The 13,267-nt window shown below is 45.0% G+C and overlaps 1 protein-coding gene across 2 annotated transcripts in view; it reads left to right on the top strand.

Annotated features, from left to right (window-relative positions):
* Positions 1 to 13,267, top strand: part of LOC147902609 (pyruvate kinase 1, cytosolic-like) — a 44,028-nt gene that overhangs the window by 14,035 nt on the left and 16,726 nt on the right. For both annotated transcript variants that reach the window (XR_015540889.1, XM_087373648.1), the window contains 5 exons: positions 8,538 to 8,693; positions 8,927 to 9,004; positions 9,222 to 9,353; positions 9,549 to 9,629; positions 11,786 to 11,857. Coding sequence is in view for 1 of the 2 variants with exons in the window: in XM_087373648.1 (XP_087229774.1) it covers positions 8,538 to 8,693; positions 8,927 to 9,004; positions 9,222 to 9,353; positions 9,549 to 9,629; positions 11,786 to 11,857 (519 nt within the window). In the remaining variant the exon portion in view is untranslated. The remainder of the gene's footprint in view (positions 1 to 8,537; positions 8,694 to 8,926; positions 9,005 to 9,221; positions 9,354 to 9,548; positions 9,630 to 11,785; positions 11,858 to 13,267) is intronic.

Here is a 13,267-nt window from a genome sequence, read left to right as displayed (position 1 = left end):
ACTTTCATGGGGACGTTCGGAGGGACCGGTTGCTCACTTGCTAGGATCATCATCAGGATTCTTCTTTATGCAGATGACGTGGCACTCTTGTCGTCCACACCCGAGGGGCTCCAGCGACACCTGGATGCATTGCAAGCTTTTTGTTTATCCCATGATTTGGAGGTCAACCTTGGCAAGACCAAGGTCATGATCTTTAACACCTCTCGAGCAAACATGCAACGGAAGCAGTTTACTTTTACTTTCGGTGGGTCACCAGTTGAGATCGTATCCTCATACACTTACTTGGGGGTCATCTTCTTCGGCCCGATCTTCACGATGAGACCAGCGATGCAGGCTAGACTGAGCAGGGGATACATCGCACTGGCTCGGCTAGAGAGACAATGCTTCCACTCCTACTTCTAGGACCCTCGGACCAAGGCTCTTCTCTTCGACTCCTTGGTCCGACCAGCCGATATGTATGGCAGTCCTTGTTGGGGGCTTGACATGTCAGAGATAGAGTGGACACGGGTGGAACGCCTGCAGATCCTCATGCTCTCACGGATGATCGGGGGGAAACCGTCTGTACCACATCACATCATTCAGGCTGAGTTTGGCGCTTCTCCACTCCAGCTAGATGCAGCCTTTCAGACCATTATATATCTACACCGGGTTAGATCATATGGGGACTGCACATCAGGGAGACAGAGGTTGCCATGGTTGGCTCTCGATTCCTCCATGAGGTTGGCAGCAGAGGGAGACGAGCGATGCTGGTATGCACAGACTCACAGATGGTTTGTGACACTAGGGTTCCATATCGATAGGATACCTCCTTTTCAGTATAGTTTAGATGTCCCTCCGGTACTCCCACCCACCATCCCGATCGGGCTACATACCAACTTGGTCATTCGTGAGGATCTCCTGCAGCTACACACCTTTAGGACCTGGTTGGAGCCGAGTGAGCTTCCAATGAAGCTGAGTTTCTATAGAGATTACTGTCTTCGTATTTCGGAGGAGGGATTCATCACACTATCGGGGTACACTGAGTTTCATATGCCTCACTCACTACGGATCTCCATCGGACAATTTCGGGTATCATCACACCGCCTCCACATAGAGAGTGGCAGAGCAGAGGGGATTCCTAGGGAGCATCGCTTATGCATATTGTGCGACTGTCAGGAGGTCGAGTCGGAGCAGCATTTTATTTTCAGGTGTCCAGTGTACTACGAGATCTGAGGTCGCTACCATTGCCTCTTCAGAGACAGCTCCGGGCTCCTTTTCAGATTCCTTGACCTAGATGAGAGATGCCTTGCGGCCTTCATTCACGAGGGGGTCCGACACAGAGAGTACTTATTTAGGCGACGGGGCTTGGTCACATCATCAGACACCTCTTAGAGCAGGATCACAGAGTTCTTCCCATCGAGTGACATTGATCGTCCAGTCTCTAGCCGCAGACGTGATAGAGATCCCGACCCGACGATCCCAACACGACACACGAGACATCGAGGGGACACACAGATCACTCTGGGAGACCTCTCGTCATTGTTTAGACCTGGGATACCTCCCACGGGAGTCACGGTGGCTATAGTCTTGCGTTGAGCCTCGTCCAAGAGACTGAGGCGTACAGCACTCGTTGACGGGTACCAGCGTCCCATCACCGGCTATGCACCAGCTAGGGCGACATGACATACGGAGGATTCTGCTTTGCTCTAGTCATTTTCTTTTCATTGTTACATCCAGATGTATTTGATTTGATTATGTGTGATCAGATTTAGGATTCAGCATGGGTGATGATGCTCGTTTCAGTAGCTCCATCCTTACTGTGATTTGTATCGGGTTTTCTTTCAGTCTCATAGACCCATTGGTCTTCCGAAGACTCTAATAAAATTTCTTTCTTTCTTTTTCTCTCTCTCTCTCTCTCTTTGTCTCTTTCTCTCATGAAAGAAAGAAAGATAGCTTTGGGGTTTTGTCTCGATTCCTCTCCTATCCGCACTAGAGATACTTGGCGGCTTTCATTCAGGAGGCAGTCAGGCAGTGCGAGGGGCTACTTCTATCACGGAGACAGGAGCAAACTTCTTCCTTGGCAGATCCCTCTCAGGGCTCCATTACAGAGTTCTTCCTACTAGGTCACATGTACCCCCACAAGACGAGACCTTGACATGATCGTGACCCAGAGCCAACGACTTGATAGCTAAGATAGAGGGTTAATGTGCATATTACACTTGGGGATATCCCCTCCCTCTTCAGAGTCGGAGCCCCCGACCGACAGGGGTTACTGTAGCCCTTGTTAGCCACAGAGTTATGACCAGGAGACGTCACAGGGCCACACCCGTGAGCGGCCAAACATCACTCTATCGCCGCGTTCATGCCTCCATTGCCTTATCCACCTTGATGATGATGATGATGATGATGAGATTGATATGTAGTTGACCACTGACATGACTATGTTGTACTTAGTACTTAGTACCACCATTTTGCATTTTTTGCATTTTGCATTGGTGTGGATGCTTGTTTAGTAGCTCCACCCTCACAGCTCGTTTGTACTAGGATTTTCACAGTCTCATAGATCCATCGGTCTTCCGAAGACTTTAAGAAACTCTCTCTCTCTCTCTCTCTCTCTCGTCTCTAGTATAGTCTCTCTCTGTCTAATTCCATGGATGGCATAATCGTCTATTCAAGAGCAAGTTTGGACCAATTAGAGCTTTCTTGGCCGATCTTTATTAGTGACGTGTGTTGACTTTTCTCGCGTATCGACTTTCCTCCTCGAGACCTAGTGACATTGATGGCATGACAAGAGAAATCACTAATTCGTGATTAGTAGACATTAAAACATTATTATATGTTATACGCCAATGGTGTAATATGTATTTGTATTTATGATGGACACTGACCGATTTATTATGGCGGTGGATCATCTGAGTAAATAGGACTAGTCGAGCTGGAGCCGTTGCTTCAGACGGCATCAAATTTGGACATGTGATACTTATTTTACTAATAAAGATATGCACACACGTGTCTAGGTCCTAGGGGCAATAGGAAGGGAAAGGTGCATTGAATGGTAGATGCATGGGTCATAGGATAAGGTAGGTGTAAATGGAAAGATGGAACTTGAGTGATCTCAGGGGACATTAATGAAAGGGTATCACCCTTTCATTGTGATTCTCTCATAGCATTCTCTCTATTCACCTTGCATTCATCCGCCATTTCTCTCCCACTTTGCATGTAGGTCGAAAAAGAGAAACGAGTACTCTCACGAGGGCACTCCTCCCCCATTGGAGGGCCAATTGGCCCTCCCTTATTGGAGGGCCAATTGGCATTCAAATTTTGCATGCATTGCACACATTCACATTCTCGAGGAATTTGGTTCTTCACAACAAAGACCAATTCTTGTGACTGCAGAGGTGTGACCAAGAGGACCCTTGCATCCATCAGAGTTCAACGATCATAGAGAGAGAGAGAGATCACAATTAACAATCAAGCATATTTTATCATAGTTGACTATTGGTGTACATACATCATACATGGGACTAAATAATACATGTGTGGGTGTGGATTTGTATGTGTGAGAGCATATTTTTATACTATGGTCTACCCCCACTGTTGGGCGCTGATGACGTTAGTGGGGATGTCATAGTAGCTAGTCCTTGCTATGCGTGATGGAGTTTATGGTTTTCAATCTTATGAGTGACTATCGTGAGATTGAAATTGCACTATGTTGTGTTTTTAGAGGATGAGTTTGGGAATCTTCCTGGATTCATCTAGGTATATAAATACACATAGATTCAACTTGAAACTAAAAGCTCAAAGTTGAAACCAATTACTAGATCGAGATGATAGAACTCACTAGAGCAATGAGTCTATACTCTACATTCTATGGAGGTGTGTGAACCACGGGAATCCAAGGAGGCTGTGTTGGTTGTAGGAAGGGGCAGCAATCAGCCTTGAGATAGGAGGTGGCAAGTGTACATAAACAAATTTAAAGCGGCAAAGGGTTCGTTTCATAAAGTATACATTTAAGGGAAGGAGGACACATTTGAACTGCATCTAATTTATGCACCCACACCCCCTCTAGCCGAAGGGTTTTCCCCATGCACCTCTGTACAATACGAACGTGCCGTATTGTATCGTTAGGAAAATTCGGTATGATATGCATACCAAAACTACCTTGTGTACTCAAAAGTATAGTATATCCCTCGATTGATATTCTCATTTCATCCATCAGCCTTGGTTGTGGATGCCTACTTTAGTGGCCCATTTTATCGTATTTGGTTTTCCTTCAGTCTCCTAGACCCTTTGGCCTTGTGAAGACGTTAATAATCCCTCCCTCCCTCCCTCCCTCTCTCTCTCTCTCTCTCTCTCTCTCTCTCTCCCCCCCCCCCCCCCCCTTCCCCCTCTAGTGAGCATTCCACGCTTCTACACTCAGTAGTTTGGATGAGCATAGTTAGTGAGAGAGTGTCCCAAGCCACTTGCTTATTACTTTCCAACCACCAAATAGACTAGTTGCGTATCCCTAGATCAAGTACTTGTTTTGGATACATGCAGCCTAGCTCTTAAGGGGGTAGATAAACAACCCTTAGCCTTCGAGGGTTAACCATCTTGGCATAATTACTATTATGCCCAGGTTAATATGTAACCCTTGTTAGATCTAGAGAGAGAGAGAGAGAGAGAGAGAGGTTAAAATTCGTTTACATGCAATATTAGAAACTGTTGCGCGACCATGAGATGAATTAAAAAGATGTTTTATTGAGAAATAGGTCAGTCAAAAAGAAAAGAAAGAAAGAAAGAAAGAAATTTTATTAGAGTCTTCGGAAGACCGATGGGTCTATGAGACTGAAAGAAAACCTGATACAAATTAGAGTAAGGGTGGAGCTACTAAAACGAGCATCATCATCCGTGCTGAATCCTATGTCTGATCATACATAATCAAATACATCTGGGTATGACAATGAAAAGAAAAAAGACTGGAGTGGAACGGAATCCACCGTATGTCATGTCGCCCTAGCTGGTGCATAGTTGGTGATGGGACGCTGGCATCCATCAAGGGGTCCTGTGCGTCTCAGTCTCTTGGAGGAGGCTCGACGTAAGACTAGAGCCATTGTGACTCCCGTGGGACGTATCTCGGGTCTAAACAATGACGGGAGGTCCCCTAGAGTGATCTGTCCCCTCGATGTCTCGTGTGTCGTGCTGCGATCGTCAGGTGGGGGTCTCTGTCACGTTTGCGGCTAGAGACTGGACGATCAATGTCACTCGATGGGAAGAACTCTGTGATCCTGCTCTGAGAGGTGTCTGATGGTGTAGCCAAGCCCCTTCGCCTGAGTAAGTACTCTCTGTGTCGGACCCCCTCGTGACTGAAGGCCGTGAGGCATCTCTAATCTGGGTAGGCGAGAAATTCGGAAAGGAGTCCGGAGCTGTCTCTGAAGAGACAGTGGTAGCGACCTCGGATCTCGTAGTACACTGGGCACTTGAAAATAAAATGCTCCTCCGACTAAACCTCCTGACAATCGCACGATATGCATATGCGATGCTCCCTAGGGATCCCCTCTGCTCTGCCGCTCTCTATGCGGAGGCGGTGTGATGATACTCAAAACTGTCCGATGGAGATCCGTAGTGAGTGAGGCATATAAAGCTCGCTATACCTCGGTGGTGTGATGAATCCCTCCTCCGAAATATGAAGACAGTAATCTCTGTAGAAACTCAGCTTCACTGGAAGCTCCCTCGGCTCCAACCAGGTCCTAAAGGTGTGTAGCTGCAGGAGATCCTCTCGAATGACGTGGTTGGTGTGTGGCCCGATCGGGATGGTGGGTGGGAGTACCGGAGGGACATCTAAATTGTACTGAGAAGGAGGTATCCTATTAGTCTCACAAACCATCTGAGTCCGTGCATACGAGCATTGCTCGTCTCCCTCTGCTGCCAACCTCATGGAGGAGTCGAGAGCCAACCATGGCACAAGGTTGGTGAAAGTGGACAACTGTGTTTAATGCTCATAATCTCCATTGTCCATCTTTCACCCGTCCGAACCTAGCCTGATACCCTCTCATAAAGGGCCATAAGTACCCAAGTGATCTCGTGATCGTACCCAAGTCGGGCTCTTGGCACTGTGTCAAAAGCCTTGTGGAAATCCACAAAGCAGCAATGGACCCTCTGTCTTTGTGCCTTGGCTTCTTCGATAACAGCCCTGAGAGTAATGATATGCTTCATAGTCCCGTGATCTACCTGCCCCCTGCTCTGAATCCTCGATGCTTTGCAATTAGGCTAACCTTTGTGTCGAGTACTAAGGCGTAGATCTTGGACATGACATGTCCAATCATAATGTTCATGTAGTTTTGTGGGTTCATGGTATCTCGTGCCTTATGTATGGGAGTGATGGTGTTAAGGGTCCGCATGTGTGGAAAGCCTGTGAAAACTGCTTCATTGAAGAGCTTCGCTAAGATCGAGGATAGGGCATTTATCCCATAAGCAATGGATTCAGTGTAGAGGCCCTCATGATCTTTTGCTTGGCCGCTATGAAGCTTCACCCCACCTACCACCGTGAATAGTGTGCATGAAGTGGGGCATGGTGTGTGTGAGGTCAGGTGTAGGCTGGTTAGGGACATCATAGAGTGCGCACGCATAAGAATGCCAGATTTGGGTGTCTGTGAGAGGAGATGGGACTGCTGCTTCCGGCGAACCAGACGGCGGAACACGCGTATCATCTTAACCTTGCTTGGAAGGTGATGCTTGGTTTCGAGTCGGAGTTGTCGGCGTAAAGCTTTACACTCATCATCGTACCAGCTATTGCAGGGTACCGAGCCGAGACATGGAGGGCGTGTGGATCGGATGGTGTATGGAAAAGTGTGTAGAGCAGCCTCGTGGAGAGAGCGTGATCAGGGTGGCTCGATCCTGTAGTAGCAGCAGGTGGTCAATGTCTCTAAGCATGTCTTAGAGGCGTGCGGAGTAGGCGGGTTTTAGTTTGTGATTGAAGTGTATGTCATTGTAGGCGATGCATGTAGGTGGTGTCGAAGTGTGAGCTGGATAACGGTGTGGATATACTAAAGAACAGATAGTTTTGGTCTGCTCCTGCGGGTGGTGGTGAGACGGAAAAGTCAGTGACATGTGAAATGAATGCAAGAGATCCCATGAGATAGTCAACTACATTGGAGCCCCCTCCATGTGGGAAACATGTGAACCCACTTGAGGAGGGCTGGTATCCTACCCATGTCTAATAGTGCATGCCCATAAGATGTGACTGGTGCCCATCTGTCCGTGGATACTCAAGACATCCCAGCCTCGTCTATATCAACATCTGGTAAAAAAAAAAGACTCGTCATGAAAATCCAGAAGAGATACCTGGTGTGTGTGGTCCTCGAGTTGAAGTCCACGACTTGGAGAACTTCCCCGCGGCTCGAAAAATCTATCCGAGTAGAGTGCTGCATATGGTGATGTCTCAGCCTCCTCACGCAGGTCTCTGGCAAAGTGCGAAGTCTTGGAGGGGGAGTAGCAGACTGCAATGAAGAGATTCTCATGTGGCGGTCGTCGGATCCGAATTGATACCAACCTAGCATGTGCATCTCGTCTCTCAAGGGTGATCCTCCCAATGGATGATGATTGGTATAGTACTGCTGCTCCTCCCAATCCTCGAACTCCTCCTGTCTCTTGAGTCTCATCTAGATATGCTGTCTCCCATGTATATATATCCACTAACTGTAGGCAGAGGTCGCTCTGGACTCTGATGTGTCTCTCTATAAAAAGCTATCTGTCGACCTGTGTAGGATTCTGAGAAATTTCCTGGATCTGACCATAAAGTGCCATTGCAGTTCCAAACACCTTAAGGCAGGGTCTTGGTACTTTTTGTCTTATAGACCCCGCCCCCCTATGCTGGGGGGCCCCCAGATGCTCGTCAGGGACCTGTCAAGAGTCGCCCCTCTCGAACTACTGCCCGCAGCCCACTTCCCCTCATTCCAGGTAACATCCCGCTGCTGTAGAAGAATACGCCTCTCCTCCACCTGGAGGGTGTAAGATCCTCATCTAACTGGATCTCTAGGTGTGCACCTAAGGCTGAGCGTCTACGTAGTGTTGTGAGGCGGTCTTGGGCGTCTCTAAAGCGAATGATGTGACTCAATCGAACTTCGTGACCTCCCCTCTTGGGGTTCAGGATAACAGGGTAGAGGGGGCTTGGCGCATTGGGCGAGACCACAAACGAGATCAGCCTCACATCATTCGCTTCAGAGATGCCCAGGACCACCTCGCAACACTACGTAGACGCTCATATACCATGGCTGCCATCTCCTTCGGAGCTGGGATATGTCCTGGCTCAGAATGTGAATAAGACGGCCCTGTTCCACCTCCCGTGTGTGAAGGCAGTGTATCTCGAGAAGGACATGGTCCCAAGAGTCCGATTGTATCGTGTGGCCATGAAGTGCAAAGAGAGAGAGAGAGAGAGAGAGAGAGAGAGAGAGAGAGAGAGAGAGGTGTAGATGTCTACTGTGGTATAGTTGAGAATAACATATCAGTGCTTAGTTTGTTGGTGCCTCGTTGTAACGCAGTATATTATTTCTTGATGTGAAATATTATCCTTGGTACAGGTCATGCTAGACACAGTTGGACCAGAGCTTCAAGTATTTAATAAAAGTGAGAAGCCCATCGCTCTTGAAGCTGATGCAATGGTTACTATAACTCCAGACACAACAAAAGAAGCATCATCTGAAATCCTGCCTATCAACTATGCAGACATTGCTAAGGTAGCATTATCAGCATAGATGGAAATCTATGAGTCTGCATATTCTTTCTTTCATGGTTTTCTGATTCGTACTCTTTATTATCACTTTTCATGTTATAAAATTTTTTGATGGTAGAGTCATTTATTTTCCTTCAATAATTCTTGGCCATTGTCACTCATTCCTGCTTGGTTTTGTAGCTTCCTCTTATAGAGTCCTTGGCTGAGTCTTACTTCGTTTGGTCATTCTGTTTGCAGGCTGTAAAACCTGGAGATACCATATTTGTAGGGCAGTATCTTTTCACTGGGAGTGAGACAACTTCAGTCTGGCTGGAGGTTGTATATCTCTCCTTTGACAACACACACCTCTGTTATGGCATTGTGAAGAATTATCATGATTTTAATGACAGGTTCCAATTTTCAGCACAGTCTTCATGGAATGGGGACTATGCTTCTAATGCTTTTCAATGCCAAAGCAGTAGTTGAATTTCTAATTTTGTAAGCATGGTTCCTATTTCACCTAACAGTATTCCATGGGAGGTCATGTGGACAGGTGGTGGAAACCAAAGACAAGGATGTTGTTTGCTATGTGAAAAACAGCGCTACCCTTGCAGGTTCCCTTTTTACTGCACATGCCTCACAAGTTCGTATCGAGCTTCCTACTTTGACTGAAACAGATAAAGAGGTAATCCCCAAGTTTTTGCTTCTATCTCATCTGAAATTTTCAATTTTCATTAATTTCCTATGATATGCTTTTCAGTTATCTAAACTTGAACCTAGATGATTTTCATTAATGTAAATTAGGTAAATAGTGTATTCCTTACTAACATTTCGGGAACTCTTCTTATTTTTATTTTACTTTAAAATTTGTTGTGATAAGGTTATTGCAACTTGGGGAGTACGAAACAGCATTGATTTTGTTTCTCTGTCTTATACACGGCATGCAGAAGACGTCAGAGCGGTGAGTTATATTGACATTGATTTGAAACTACTCAAATTTTGGTGACATGAAAGTGTTACTGGGTAGTCAATTGCTATTCCATGTGTACTCATTCTCTTGTACTTTTCCGGTAGGTCTGATTATTTGCAATATGAAAAACTTTCGAAAAGCAATATAATAGTTGAGAGTTTGTTTGAAGTGTATCTAGTGTTTTTTTTTTTTTTTTGGGCAGCTTAGAAGTGCTTAAGATTGCTAGCATTGGACAGACTTTATAGGCCCATCTATTAGCGGACTTGGTCATGTGGCTAGCAAATGTGAGGGCTAGGAGGGCAGGTCAGCCTGCTCCTGGATCCACTTAAAAAGGGGGGGGGGGGGGGGAGACTGCCTCTTCAACCCTTTAAGGGGCATTTGTCAGGTCCTCTCCTCATCCATATTGGAAAATTGAGTGACGCAGTATGCGACAGCCTGCCCAACCTTGTATAAGGAACATTTTGCAGGTCCTTTCCTCATCCATGTTGGAAAACTGAGTGATGAGTTATGGATTTAGTTCATTTTATTCACCTTGACCTCAGATTTCTAGGCTAGATCAATATGACTTTATGTCGTTAGATGATTTTAAAGGGCCACAGGTGTGCCCACCATGGATGGATGTGGTGGATCCCACATGGCACCATATCGTTGGTCTAGCTTATGTGACTTTGCCATGTGTGATGTAGGTATGCACTCAGCATGACTCAAACTCTAGGCCAGTCAATTTTATGTTCATATTCATCCATGCATGTGTGTTAAGGCATTCTGATTGGGCACATTGTGTCAGTGCTACATGTATGGCACGCAGTTCCTCAATTCGCCACCAGCCATCGAGTTAAATAACAAGTCCTTTAATTTATCCTCTAGTTGCCGGTGGCTTGTATTGTGGAGAGACATGTAGTTTTGCAGCTTAGTACTTTCTCTGTCTCAGCAAATGAGTTAAGGATGAAGGCATGTGCAAATCTAGTTTTAGTAATTGACCTTTTGCTAAACTGCCTCTCCAACCCTTTAAGGGGCATTTGTCAGGTCCTTTCCTCATCCATATTGGAAAAGTGAGTGATGCAGTATGTGACAGCCTGCCCAACCTTGTATAAGGAACATTTTGCGGGTCCTTTCCTCATCCATGTTGGAAAACTGAGTGATGAGTTATGGATTTAGTTGATTTTATTCACCTTGGCCTCAGATTTCTAGGCTAGACCAATATCACTTTATGTCGTTAGTGATTTCAAAGGGCCACAAGGTGCGCCCACCATGGATGGAGGTGCGACATGGCACCATATCGTTGGTCTAGCTTAGTTGACTTTGCCATGTGTAATGTAGGCATGCACTCAGCACGAGTCAAACTCTAGGCCAGCCAATTCAATGTTCATATTCATCCATGCATGTGTGTTAAGGCATTCTGATTGTGTCACCATATCGTTGGTCTAGCTTAGGTGACTTTGCCATGTGTGATGTAGGCATGCACTCAGCACGACTAAAACTCTAGGCCAGCCAATTCAATGTTCATATTCATCCATGCATATGTGTTAAGGCATTCTGATTGGGCACATTGTGTCAGTGCTACATGTATGGCATGCAGTTCCTCAATTTGCCACCAGCCATCGAGTTAAATAACAAGTCCTTTAATTTATCCTGTAGTTGCCGGTGGCATGTATTGTGGAGAGAGATGTATTTTTGCAGCTTAGTACTTTCTCTGTCTCAGCAAATGAGTTAAGGATGAAGGCATGCACAAATCTAGTTTTAGTAATTGACCTTGTGGTGTTTCTTATGTCTTGAAAGATTTTAATGGTTCTCATTGGTAATGTCTTTAAATGATTCATTTTTACTATATAAAGCTTGCAATGCTTTTTATTCATGCTTTCTCTCTTAACATGTACTTCACATTTGGCTAGATGGAAGCTTGTGTTCATTTTTCATATGGATTGGCCTTTCCTCCAAAATAGATAGTGGTACTACGTTTAGATTATCTGTTGGATTCTAAGTGTAGATGATGTGTTGGATTCTCAAAGCTTTGTTATTAGCTTGATGTCAATAGTTTTATGGATTCATAAATTCTGAGGAAATTATGTTTTATAGTTCTATGTCAAAGCTAATTTTGAGGATGGATTCAGAAATTCTGATATATGCTTCTGTGTATGGGCTTTTAGGCTCGGGCTCACCTCTCAAAGTTTGGGGATTTGCATCAGACACAAATCTTTGCAAAAATTGAGAATGTCGAGGTATGCTGTTGGTTTATTTAATTTTGAAAGGAAAAATGGACGTGTTGTTAATGATGATGAACGCAAAAAAAGAACATATGATTGGGAGCTAGCTAAAACAACATGTCGAGGAAGCACAAGGCAGAGGCTACGGCTTGAGTCTGTACGATGCAAGGAATTGACTCAGCGAGCAAAAATATCACCCTAAAACTGCAGCCAATGCATGGTATCATGGCTTTGTGCTATTTTGACAGTTGAGCCCATCACGTGTGCAACTCGATTTCGGGCCATGGGTTTAAGCTTGGGGTGGACCACTAGCTACAGCAAACAGCAAAGCCTTCTATATGAGAGGGAGACGTACCCCTATGGATTACACGCAAAATATGCATGTCTGTTCTGGTTTTCTGACGAGTTTAGCTATTCGCAAAATCCAAGCTATTTCTTTGTTCTGCATGCATAAAATTTGAGAAAATGGAACTTGTAGATGAAAATATTTTTAAACAACCCGTGAGAAAGCTTCTAAAGCCTGTTAAGACCACCATTTCTCTTCATATAAATGCATTGCATTAAATTATGAATCTTAGCGAAAAAACTTGGTACACTGGGAGACCATTGATGCAATAGGGACCCTTTGGAGGACTTGCAGTTCCGTTTGGCATCCATAAACCAAATTGGTCTTTGTGATAGGGAAGAAGTTTGCATAAATGCCATTAGTACCACGTGTATACCGTGAGACCCTTATGATATTTGCAGTCGGCAATAAAGGGGTGTGTGTGTGTGTGTGTGTGTGTGCTCCGCTACGATTTATTTACAAAAGAGAGAGGTGATGCTCTAGATGGTGGCTCTAGCTTCCCATCTAGAGTATTTATAATCTTTTATTGAATAGCCAAAAGAGCCAATAATAGTACATCTAGAAGTAGCCCTTGTCCACAGTTGGAGGGATTCAAGAAGTATAGCCTTGATGCCTTGTCCATCCTGAAACCAAAACAAAAATTTAGACCCTATCTTAAAAATTAAGAACAAGAAATCATGAGCAAAAGAAAGGGAAAAAAACTCAGAAGAGAGAGGTGATGCGACGTGACATCGGGTCCAATTTGGCCCCTCTAGATTGTGGCTCATGCTTCCCATCTAGAGGATTTATAATCTTTTATTGAAAAGCCAAAGGAGCGAATAATACTACATCTAGAGGTATCCCTTGTCCACAATTTTTACAATATTGGCCCATTGGCTTTATCAACCATGTAGTATCCAACTCATCATTTGTACTCAAGTTGCTAGTTGTGTTAGTAATAATCAATTGATGAATATTTATGCCAATCGATCCCAGCACAAGCATGCTTGATTTACAAACATCAAAATACACAGTCATCAAATGCGTTGAGTTGCAATAACACCAGTCTCACTAGCAACATAGTGTTCACTGTTAACATG

Source organism: Dipteris shenzhenensis, chromosome 4 (genome assembly GCF_047967505.1).
Source record: "Dipteris shenzhenensis isolate YYH24624 ecotype China chromosome 4, Dip_SZ_1.0, whole genome shotgun sequence".
Taxonomy (NCBI): Eukaryota; Viridiplantae; Streptophyta; class Polypodiopsida; order Gleicheniales; family Dipteridaceae; genus Dipteris; species Dipteris shenzhenensis.
This window is presented reverse-complemented; position numbering and strand designations above follow the sequence as displayed.